The 12,704-nt window shown below is 40.9% G+C and overlaps 1 protein-coding gene across 9 annotated transcripts in view; it reads right to left on the bottom strand.

Moving 5' to 3' along the window:
- Positions 1-12,704, bottom strand: part of CNKSR2 (connector enhancer of kinase suppressor of Ras 2) — a 384,996-nt gene that overhangs the window by 193,567 nt on the left and 178,725 nt on the right. For 7 of the 9 annotated variants that reach the window (XM_043504745.1, XM_038375840.2, XM_038375865.2 and 4 more), the window contains 2 exons: positions 5,497-5,556; positions 637-705 (listed from right to left, as the gene is read on the bottom strand). The exons of the other annotated variants lie outside the window; for them this stretch is intronic. In XM_043504745.1, the coding sequence (XP_043360680.1) occupies positions 637-705; positions 5,497-5,556 (129 nt within the window). The remainder of the gene's footprint in view (positions 1-636; positions 706-5,496; positions 5,557-12,704) is intronic. 9 annotated transcript variants of the gene reach the window in all.

The raw sequence follows: 12,704 nt of genomic DNA, 5'->3' as shown, positions 1-12,704 counted from the left end.
AATTCCCTAGGTTATCCAGAACCTCAGCTATCTAAAATAATTCAACATCTCCCATAATATTCATAAAAACATAAGAATGGCCATACTCGGTCAAACCAATGCTCCATCTAGCCCAGTACACTGTCTTCCGATAGTGGCCAATGCCAGGTGCCCCAGAGTAAATGAACAGAACAGGTAATCATCACGTGATCCATCCTGCTGCCCATTCCCAGCTTCTGGCAAACAGAGGCTAGGGACACCATCCCTGCCCATCTTGGCTAATAGCCATTGATGGACTTATCCTCCATGAACTTATCTAGTTCTTTTTTGAACCCCGTTATAGTCTTGGCCTTCACAACATCCTCTGGCAAAGAGTTCCACAGGTTGACTGTGCATTGTGTGAAGTAATACTTCCTTATTCAGATGATAAAGGATAAGCACGAACACCACATATTTTCCTCTCCCAGAAATTGTGAGATTCTGTTACAAAGTGCATTTGGAAGGTGGGGGAAGAGGGCAGGGAATAAAAAAAACCTTGCATGTAAAACCTCTATTAATTTAGCAAAATATAAAATATTTCTACACATTTCTTTGTATACATGCTGATATGCCAGTGCACCTCTATCTCCAATTGACACAGAACATATTTATACATACCACAGTTTGGTGGTTAACTTGAATCACTTCATCTCCAGCATGGATTTTCTTGCACCGATCTGCAGGTGACTGAATTTAAAATAAAAGAGGTGATAAAGACGACAGTTCTTACTGGTCACCATCTCTCTTTCAGCAGTATGATTGTTACACTATGTAAGTCAGGTTAGATTCATAATTACATTCTCCAACAAAGTAAATAAATAAAAAAGATTTTTAATTAAGTCATTCACAGTTGTTTGACATAATTTTCTGTATAACTTGTATGCAAGATAGTAAAATGTTAAAAAGGTAGTAATGTTTATATTATCAAAGGTTAACCAGTTTCTAAGGATGCCTTTTTAATACTAATAAGTTACCAATCGTTTTAAGCCATCTAATATCTGTAAATCTTAGAGGTCCACCTTCTGCTAATGCTCAGAGTGCCAGAGCTCTAATGGACAACAGCTTCATAAATATACTTTGCAACATTATGTCCTTCATGTTCTAATCTAATTAAAACAAATACTTCAAGTGAACTTCAGAAAAATCAATATTTTTTGCATGCAGCTAGAGTCACAGAATCATAGACTTTAAGGTCAGAAGGGACCATTATGATCATCTAGTCTGACCTCCTGCACAGAGCAGGCCATGGAATCTCACCCACCAACTCCTGTAACAAACCCCTAACTTATGTCTGAGCTATTGAAGTCCTCAAATCGCGGTTTAAAGACTTCACGGTGCAGAGAATCCTCCAGCAAGTGACCCATGCCCCATACTGCAGAGGAAGGCGAACCCTCCCCACCCCCCGGGGCTCTGCCAATCTGCCCTGGAGGAAAATTCCTTCCAGACCCCATATATAACCCCCTGATCCTTTTCAGCAGTGCTACCGCCTAGCCAGCTATTCCCCATTTTGTAGTTGTCCATTTGATTTTTTTTCCCATCCAAAGTGTAAGTACTATGAACTTGTCTCTACAATCAGTACTTAGGGTAAGACAGAAACTGTAAATTTATATTTCTAAACTATTATTAGTTGCGAGAGATGCAACTAGAACACAGATCCTGTAAAAATCCATACCTTCAAAGATGAATTAGTAGAGGTAATTTTGCTTCTCTAAATAACAGCCTCATTTAAAAAAAAGTTTCTATTTCTCATATTTCTATCTTTAATATTTGCAGTGTTATCTTAGAAGAGCTCCATGGAGCCCAAAAGCATATCTCTTTCACCAACAGAAGTTGGTCAGATAAAAGATACTACCTCATCCACCTTGTCTCTTTAACATTTTCAATAGACTAATTACTCTTGGTGCAAAACAATTACACTAAGCTTTCTATAAAGCAATACTTCTTTGACTTTTCTCACCCAGACTGCAGCTGATAGCATGTAGATAGAGCCCCACCAACTTCAACTGGGCTCTGCACAGATACAGAAGTTCACATGCTATCAATAGAAGGATCAAAGAGCCACAGTATGAAAGTGTCAGGATCTATGCCCAGGAACTCCAAAAAGTTGCTACATTTTTGTATTGAGCAACTAGAATTAGACACATTAACTTTTATCAGTGGCTTTACTAAAACAGAAATGATCTAGATGTAATATTCCCAAAGTCCAGTCGAATTCAGTTTAATCATAACAACATAACTCAAACATTTTGACAGACAAAATGTTTGCCTCTTGCAGTCACATTGTCCCCTTCTGCTATGACCATGCAGATTTCACCATAATAAGCTGAGTCAGCATTTGGATGGGAGCTGTCCAAGAAAAATATGTGCATTGCAAGAAGTGGTGTTAGGGAAGAGGGCCACCCATTGAATCATAGACTATCCCATATAGTGTTGTGCCGGTGAAGGTGCCATTTTGCATATAACATGTAAAATTGAAGTCCTGGCCACTCACTGAACTCTTTCAGTGCTAGAGATAATTGCATTCCTCTCATTAGAGGGTTATTGATTTTGTGATTGGCTGGTTTTTCAAGTAGGAATCAATACAGACACCTACACTGATGACTATTTCCTTTTACAGTTTAGTTTAGTGAAAGCAGAGGGGGACTTTATAAATAACTACTTTCTAAGAACTTCATATGGTGATTGTTAGAATAAAAAAGCAAAGATCCGACTCTTGTGTGGACTGATACATGTCACAACATGACTATTTCCTTTTGAATCTCTTACCAGGATACTCAGAGAATTAAACATTTAATTTTGCAAACAATGATCAGTTCCGGTTTGCTTTCAACTAATGAATCGAGTCTCTCATTTTTCTTACATATTTATATTATGAATTGTAAAAATATACTCACCAGTCTCTTTGCACCATGGACAAACTCCATCCCCACCCCATGCACTCATGCCTGACCCCTCATCCTGCCTCAATGCATCCCACATAATCATTACTCTCAAGCTAAAGTCTGAGTAAAGAGATAAGCCTTGAACCATGAGGTTAACATATTCTAGCTCTACAGGAGCACCAGAGAAAACACAGTACAGAGCCAAGAGACCTTCCATGGAGAATCTGACTCCATTCTCTCTGAGCTAAAATCTCAAGATTAAATAGCACAAATGCCCAACTAACTTTAATTGCTAAAATGGTATATTGGGAGAGAAATGGCTTCTAATGTTGCCAAGATCCAAATCATAGAGGGCTGTATAGACAGCTATCAAAGCCTTGAATCGCACCTAGCAGGTGATTGCAGAGTTAAGGATAACAAACGTAATATGCACTGCATGGTTTGTAATAATAAGTATATAGATAGCTGTATTTTGCACAGGAAACAGCTTCTTAGTGGTCTTATAGGGTAACTTCATGGAAAGAGTTGCAAAATCCTGACTGGAGGTTACAATAGCTACGAAATGCTCCACAACAGGAAAAAAAAGATCACAAACGTTTGGTCATATGTAGATGCAAAGAGATTTTTTGACTGCCCCTGCCATTTAGAAATCCAGTAGTATCCCAGATTGCAAACTATCAATGGAAAAAAGGTAGGTAACATCTTCCCAGTAATGACAGGCACCAAACCTTCCAGAATCTGTAGATGCTTCCTCTTGTACACCAGTATGACACCTGTCTTTTCCATATTATGCACGGTCCTAACAACCAAATGTTTGAAAGATGCTAACAGCTTACTCTCCATTAAAACTTTATTAGTCATTAGTAGTAGTATGTCCATATCCAACCGGTAGGCTGAAGCTTTCTTAACACCTCCAGGGCTTCAGTGCATGAAACTGATCAAGACCAAATTAAAAAAACATTGTGTTTGCTTCCTCCTGACAGGACTCTGCTACTATATAATTATACCAATGCATCAGGGAGGAAAGTAGTAATGAAATCTCAAGATTCTTAGGGAATTCATTATCTTCCCCTTTGTGAAATAAAACATCCCAGTAATTTGTAGACTTTGTTGGTTGCATATCTTAGTTTTTTAAGTTTAAGGGAAACTCAAATTTCAAAACTCTTATCTCATTTTTGCTTATGTCTCCCAGAAATATCATAACCCTCCTGCACCAACACAGAACTGTACTTAATTCCACCTGTGATGTTGAGAGCTGTGGGTTTGATTTGTAACCCTGACTGAGTCTTCAAGTTCCTTAATGGCTTATGTTGCTCCTCCTTCAGGAAGACTGGTGTTCACAGAGGTCCTACCACAGACATATTATAGAATACAGCCCAACAACATTGTCTGCAGCAAGAGAAAGAAGAAATGGTCAAAGGTCCAAGGAAAGCTTGCATGCTGCTGGTCCTGTGGAGGACCCAACCCGTACCCACGCACATTCCTATTCTTTCTGGCATGAGACATTTCCAGAGTCCCAGTGCAAAAATCAGATGTAAAAGTATTCAGTATTTGAGATGCTTCATGTTTGTCAGGAAATTATATAGTAGCAGAGTAGAACAAGTATTTCTTTGTAAATTTGTTTGAGCACAAGGTCATCAGGAAGTTTTCAAGAGAAATTGACTAAACTGCCCTGAAAGCTGCACAGTCCTGTGTTAGAGGCCTGCTCTGTATCTATTGTTATGGATTAAAGCCCTAAAAACCCCCATCAGCTTGCCAGCTCCCTAATGGGCAGCTGATTCTGTACAAACGGGGTGGAGGAGAAGGGGAAAGCAAACTATAAGGCAGCTGAAAAGTATGCAGTTGTGTTTTGCTTAGAGTTCCCTTTGCTGTCCTTCAATGAGTAAGCTCACATGTAAGTTATCCTTACTTAAGAGAGACAAGGTGGGTGAGGTAATATCTTTTGGACCAACTTCTGTTAGAGAGACCAGCTTTTGAGCCACATAGAGCTCTGCGTAGAGGTCTGTGTGGCTCCTAAGCTTGTCTCTCTCACCAGCAGAAGTAAGTCCAATAAAAGATATTACCTCACCCACCCTGTTTCTCTACCATCCTGGAATTGACATGGCTACAACTACACTTCCCTACTACAAACGTTACTCAGAAGTCTATGCAGAAATGTACAACAACATTTTTAATGTCAATTTCAAAGGATGCACTTATTTCCATGCTTTTACTTCCATTACAAAATTAAATTAAGTTGGATAGACATAAAAACTATTTTTTCTTGTGCCACAGCAAACTCCACCATATAATTCAGTACATATTAAAAACATTTATCTTTTACACACAGTCCAAGAAAACCCCAGCAAGTCAGTTATCTCCTAATTTGATCAAGGGAAGCATTTTAAATACCTTGCAAGAATGAAGTAAAGCTGACTGTCCTGGATTAATAAACAAAAGCAATCTCATTTTTGCCCTCCAACTTGCCATTGATCCCTTACAGCCAACTAGCAGAGTTTTGCAAGCAAAATATAGTCTGTAGCGAAGGGAAGGCATTAACCAAATGTAAGGTCAAAAAAGCTTCCAGGCCTGAATGTACAGTATTAACAATACTTACATTTTCTGTTGTTCCAGTAATTACATGGAGACCATCATATGTTGATTTAATGTACATACCCTAAGAAAAAGACATCATGGGAAAGAATTTGTAAAGTATTTCATAAACTATTACCATCCAAAACAATTTGCTTCTCTCTCTAAAAGGAAAATCTATCAATTATTTGAGCTATAAATTAACACATGCCACAAGGAATACCTCTCTGGACAGAAAAGTGTGGTGTGGTATTTTTTTTTTTTCTGGAATGGGGGCGTAAAGGAGAGAAGTTAACTGAGATAGAACAATAAGACTGAATGATTGTGGCACCTATACAGAAGTTACAATTTGAAGCTTTATCTTTGTGAATATCCACGGCTTTAGTGGTACCTCACAAATATCCCTTATACTAGAAACACCACTACAACATTATCTGCTTACAAAAGAAATTCAACTGCTGTATTAGGATGACTGGTGCCTTCAGCTACCAGAATCTAAGGTTTCATAAAAAATAAGTTCTTTAGCCATTAAGATTGCAAAGATAAACTTTCAAATGTGAACCAAGTGGAAACCGAACCTGTGATGTGTACCTGAAACAACAGCTCTAAGAATTGCTAACTGCCTCATTCACCTCAACACCATGTTAACTGTAAAACTTAATCATGACAATTTGCTAACTATTTTAATGCTGATCAATGCATACCAAAAAGAAGAAGGATTATCATATATGTAGAACTGTATAATCTACTGTGAGTGACATCTCATTTTGAAGTCATAAATACATAAAGATCAGTTTATGGGCAGATGTTGGGATCATACCAGAACTACCTTGTATATTTTAATAGGGGGATTACATTACTACTACAAATGGGGGAATACACTACAAAACTAACTGCTTTCTTTTTTAAAGAGAGACCCATCTGTAGTATGATAGTATGTTGTACAAGTAAGAAAACTAACCTTATCATCTAATCATGATTTTGCCAAGTTTAAGACCTACATAACACACTCTTAGCAAACCAGATGCTTGGCAACCATAGCCAGAACCAGAGTTGGGGGAGCTGCCACATTCCAAGTCTGCTCTGCACCCTCACCCTCCATGCAAAATTCTATCATTCTCTGGGTGACATCAGCAAAGAGGCCCTAATTGTTCACCCTAGACGCCATGTGGTGCTGGGGGGAACCTAAAGGGGTTTGTTCAATCACTTCTATAACAACTCCCTTCCATCTCTTTCACAAGACCTCTCTGCAGAAAGGAGGCAGACATTGGGCAGGCCAGGTGAGAACTGCTTCCATTCTAGCCCCTCAGATCAACCCAGAAAAGATATGTTTTCAGGTGACATGCTGTTCTCTCTCCTCTACCTGGGGCACCACAGCCAAGAGTGAATCCCTAGCAGAGGAACTCAGTTGGAACTGTGCTACCAGGGAGTCGTCACCAGAGACTAGACCAATGGTTCTCAAACTTTTTAGGGTTGCGCCCCCTCTTACCCGTGTCCATGCCTGCCCCCTTCCCACGAGCTGGGGCCTGGAGTGGGGACGCAGCTGGGACCGGGTCTGGGAGCAAGGCTGGCAGTCGGACTAGGAGCAAAGCCCCAGACAGGGGTCGAGTCTGGGGGCGGGCCAGGGCTGCACCGGGGCCAGGAGGGGAGCTGGGGGTAGAGCGGGGCTGGGTGGCACTCCCTTCCCACCCTCTGTGCAGGCTGAAATGGGCCCCATCACACCCCCATGAACGTTCCTCCATGTCACCCTAGGGGGACATGCCCCACAGTTTGGTGACCTCTGGACTAGACAGTGAGGATGCATGGAGCCTCCAGATGGAGGGCTTTGGGTGCCTGCAAATCTCCTGGGAATAATAATAAGTGGGGCCAGTCTCTGCAACCTTTCTGATGATGAGGCAGGGATGGGCAACCACTCCCAAAATGGAACAAAGTGAGGGGAGAATCCCCCAAGAGGACCATTGAAGATATCCTCCCACAAAGCCTGCCTGCTTCCACCTCCTCCCCAAGAAAGGGATTATCTGACTCAGAATTTTTAACTTCCCTATTACTCCATCATTCTGCTCTGCAAAGATATCCACAAAGATCATTCTGCTCCGCATAGCCCGAGGCAGTAAATCATTGGCATCACCCCTACTGGACATGCCATGCTACCAAGGGCAAAGTAAAGACTGAGTTCCACTCCCTGCTGCTCAGAATGCTCCATGAGGATCCCTGTCTCTCTCCTCCCCCACCCTCTTATGCCAACACACACCTTGCTCACTCCACACTCACCCACTACTGGGGACTAGAAGGGAAAATCATTGTAATCCATAGATTCATAGGACAATGTCATTTTCCCATTAATATGTTACTCGGCATCATGTGATTTTTTTATTTATTTAGATAAATATCTTTAATAGCTATCACCTGTGTAAGGTAGGAAAGTGCTATTATTCCCATTTTACAGATGGGGAACTAAGGCATAAAGAGGCTAAGGTTATATCTACACTATGGGCACTATAGCAACACAGTTTTTAACAGCACTGTAGTTATGCCGCTGTAGCACCATAGAGTAGATGTTTCCTACAGCGGTGGAAGGCGTTTTTCTGTTACTATAGCTAATCCACCTCCCCGGGCCATGATAGCTAGCTTGATGGAAGCATGTTAATCTAAATTCTGAGTGTAGACCAGGGCTAAGTGACTTGGCCAAGGGTCATAGAGCAAGTCTGTGACAGAGCAAGGAATTGAAACTAGATCTCCGAGTCCTGAGTTAGCATCCTAACCACTGGACCATCCAATCTCATTTGTGCAGGAGTTCAGCACAAATCAACGTTTTCAGAATTGTTAGGGTAGTAAAACTCCAACTAACTTTAGTGAGAGCAGAATTAAGCCAACACTGAGAGATTTAAAAAAAAACCCTCACCTTTAACATGCAAGAAAAATGAGCTATTGCATTCAAATATAACAGTGAAATATATGTTTCCATTACTATCTCATCTCTTGAAGGACCAGAAGAGCTAAACAAAAAAGTTTTCAGTCAGATTTCTTTTTAATGAAGTTATATTTACTATACACACAACATACTGATGTTGAAAATAAGGTAAAAACTAGTGCTGATGTTTCACTGAAACAATGCACATAACCTTAGTCAAAGAAAAAAATCAAGCATAATCAAGAATAAAATAATCTTAATGTATATCTCCAACATAAATTAGATCTATGAAGTGAACTCGGTTCAAGATAGGTACATACATAAATTGCAAATTACTGAAAGGAAGTAAACAATGATGAGTATTACTAGATGTTCAGCCAGAAAGTAAATGGATAGAGTCTCAGTGTTTACTTCTGTATTTTAGCTTTAATTTAGCATTACTCTGAAGATGCTAAGGGTTTACATATATGCTTTGGCAAAGGATTACGGGCCTCTTGCAATCTATTCCTTTCCAGAAATGAAAATGGTGACTTTTAATTCAAGAATAGGAAAAAGAGGTGGGGTTGTGGAAAATTTTCCTTTAAATGCTGAGATCCAATGTTGGATTTGCATACCACTCAGGGCATGTGGGGACAGAGAGGGAGAGGAAGCTGTTCCCTTGATTATATAACATCACAACTGTGTGAGAGCCAAGATTGGTCTATATTTCTAAAGCATTTTTTAAATGGACAGAAGGAACCCCCTTTTACCGTAAAAGGCAGTGAGGATACATGGCTTTGAGGGGATATGTATGATTTGTAGCCTCTTGAAAATGAGGAAACTACAGACATTTACAGGGTTGTTTTTCCCCTAACGATATTATAATAGCACCCTCACTGAACATGGTGCTTCATGTGTGCTGTTCAACAGCACTAAAGTTGGCAGGGATAATGCTCTAGTATTCAAAGGCAACTCTAAAGTTCTGGAGAATTTATAAGAATAAGTCATCCCAAACAAATTAAGTGATAATCCAGTTAATATGTCTGAAATAACCTTTGAGTGCAATCGCCATAAGAACAAGGAACTCGTGTGCACTTAATTTAAGGACTAGCCTTCTTAATGGATGCTGCATATTTAATAACGTCGGAGAGTACCCAGATCAGTTACTGGCAGATGGTCTGATTTAAAACCAATTAACAAATTTTATCTTGGGGCTAAATATTATTCAGTTAAAGATAAAAACTTCTCCCAGACTCTCTTTTTTAAAAGGAGGCACAAATAAAGTTAGATGTACTTTAGGCAGTGCTTTTTTATGTATTAGCATTTTGTGAATTAGCTGTCTCTGATACTGGACTGAATGGCAACAGCAAGATACTAAGTTTATTTTACCTCATATTTAATTAAATTTGAACTCTTCTACTGAGATGGTCATATAATGAAGCGCTTCCCCCCAACACAAAGAAAAGGTCACAGGCTTCTTTAGTAAACATTACATGTGCTCGGAAAGTGGTCTAGTCAGCACCCTTCAAAACTAAAGCAACACACCTCTCCAATTCAACTCTAGAGTTCACTGAAGCTAACAAGGACCATTAAGAGCCTCATAAATGTCATATAGCTTCGTCCATCCTCGTCTCAAAGTCCCACCTTCCTCATTATTTCAGGTTATATGACTCAGAGGAACATTAGCATACCTGAACTTTCAGCTAGCAAGGCCACCAGTGGTATACTGATCTCACACCGCTACACTCAGCTTCATTCCATTTATTTGCCATGTGAACAGGGACCTTCTGTCTATAACAGACTAATCTGAAGTTTGTTCTAGCAATCAGAGAAACACCCAGTCTGTAAAATGTTTTGAAATACTAACCTCTATATTCCCTAATCCATAAAAAAATATAACCCATATGAATAACTAGGTCTTGAATGAAACTGTCTGATAACAGTATTTGAAGTGTAAAGGACAGATCTAAAATGAAAAACTGAACTAGAAAACCTGGAAATCAATAAATTAAATTTCATAATGCCACGATCCTGCTTTGAAATTCCATATTATCATTTAAAAAAGTTAAAAAAGGTATAGAAGTGTGTCAGAAAACCTTGCTAAGGGTTGGAAAAACATTCACAGCTGTAACAAGATTCTCCGTTTTTCTTCTAACAAAACACATGCACATTTTGGTTCTTTGTAGTACTGAACACGTTATTCTCAAACTCTTTATGTAAGGGGACTGTTGCCCCCTTACTAACATTCAGTGGGGGTGTTTTAGTTGCTAGCTCCCAGTACTAAAAGGGGGAAGTGTTGATGGGGAATCAGGACACTGAGACTGCCAGTCCCTAGGAGCAATGGGGAGAGGCCACTGCTCCAGGTCAGCCTGAATGATAGGGTGGGCAAGCTAATCAGGGAATCATCCTCTGTGTGAGCTGGAATTGCCTGGGTCAGACAGAGTGGGGCCGAGTTAAGGAGAGAGCAGGGGGCCCACGCTGAGCTGTGGAGGAGAGCTGTGCCAGATCCAAAGGGACCAGAAAAGCAGCCCAGAGAGAGAAGACCCTGTGCTGGGAGCAAAGCTGCAGCCCCAAAGCCAGAGGCACAGCCCAGAGAGAGCAGACTTGCTCTGGGAGGAGAGCTGCAGCAACCAGAGCCAGAGGGTCCAGAAAATCGGCCCATGAAGCAAGTCAGTGCTGGGAGCAGAGTCACAGAAGCAGCCTGCAGAGCAGACCTGTCCTGGGAGCAGAGCTGCAGCAACCAGAGCCAGAGGGGCCAGAGAAGCAGACCAGGGAGCTGGAGGCAGAGCAGCAGCCTTGCCGAGGCAGAGTGGAGCTGGAGCTGGAGCTGGGGCTGGAGCAGTCTGGAGCTGGGTGCGATGAGCAGCTAGGGTGACACTGGACAGTGGCCCCAGCACAGGGAGATGCATCAGCCAAGAGGCTCTGCAGGCCAGACTTGGACAGTAACCCCGACACGGCAGGGGCGACACTGGGAAGAAGGGTCCTACCACTTAGAGCCTGAGAGCGTGTGGCCACCACCAGAGCAAATGTCCAGCCCACAGTATCTCTGCAGCACAGCCAGGGCCTGAGAAGAAGGCCTGGGACTTACAAGGAACAGCCTGTGAACTGCCCAGACATTCCAGAGATACTGTTTGTGATGTTCCCTGCCACAGAGCGGGTTGATGTGTTTCCTTTAACCTTTCTCATTTTCCTTATTCTTTTTAAAATTAATTATTGATTAAATAACTTGCATTTGCTTTAAATTGTATGTAATGGTCAGTGGGTCAGAGAAGTGCCCCGGAGTGGGGATACCTTAGCCCCTGTCCTAGGTGACCACAGCAGGGTTGGGGGTCGAGCCCCCCAGGAATCCTGGGCCCAGCCTTGTTGGGGTTACGAGGACTCTGCCAGACAGGAGAGTGGAAGGGGAGTCCTCAAGGGCAGGGAGGCCTCTGGATAAAGGAATTGGGAGCGAGGACTCAGGTCCTTTCACTAGCCCACTTCACCAGGGTAGTGCAGAAGCCAGGAAAGTTCCCCACAATAGCAGGACTATTCCCCTGCTTACATATAAATCAGTTGAAATATTTCAGATTCCATTTCCTTAGGGTAAAGGATTACCAGCTAAACTAGTCAATTTCTTTTCTCTGAAACATAAACAGCAGAAAGAAACACCAAGTTACATTCTGTCCAATGATACAGAAGAATCAACTTTCAAGTATTTTCTCAAATGGGATATCTCTACAAATTTCTGCAAAGCTGACCAATATTTAACTGATATTAAGGCTTTTTAGGAGAGATCTGCATTTTACAATTTCCCTTTCATCTTCCCTTTTCTCGATGCTGCAGGCTGTATCCCTTCTTCCTGCAATACTCATGAGGTACTACATATATGCAAACAACCACAGAGTCAAAATCAGGCACCAGACTGGGGAAGGAAAAAAACCCAACAACAACAACATAGCACTCTACTCAAGCTCCATCCAAAAAGAATTTCCCATACATCATGACAACAGTCACAATATTTTCCTACTTGCTATGCTTATTTTGTCTGTCTTTCCACATGTTAACTACAATATACATTACTATAAAATTTGTGAAATATTTAATTGTGAAAAGAGCACCTGTACAGTAATTTGATACTTCACATTTATGTACGAGTGATATTTAAATTTCAGTACCATTTTTCATGTACAATTTCAGAGGTACTTAATTAAAAGTGATATTTTAGTACTCATATACCAGACGTCAAGATTAATTTTTTTTTAATTTCAATCAAACTTTGTCTCTTCCAACACCATGCACAGTAACCACTCATCCATCCATACATACCTTGCCACTCCCCAGATCCCAAGAACAATTTACAACAG

Source organism: Dermochelys coriacea, chromosome 1, assembly GCF_009764565.3.
Source record: "Dermochelys coriacea isolate rDerCor1 chromosome 1, rDerCor1.pri.v4, whole genome shotgun sequence".
In the NCBI taxonomy this organism is placed as follows: domain Eukaryota; kingdom Metazoa; phylum Chordata; order Testudines; family Dermochelyidae; genus Dermochelys; species Dermochelys coriacea.
The sequence above is the reverse complement of the archived record's forward strand: the minus strand, read 5'-3'. Positions and strand labels throughout refer to the sequence as shown.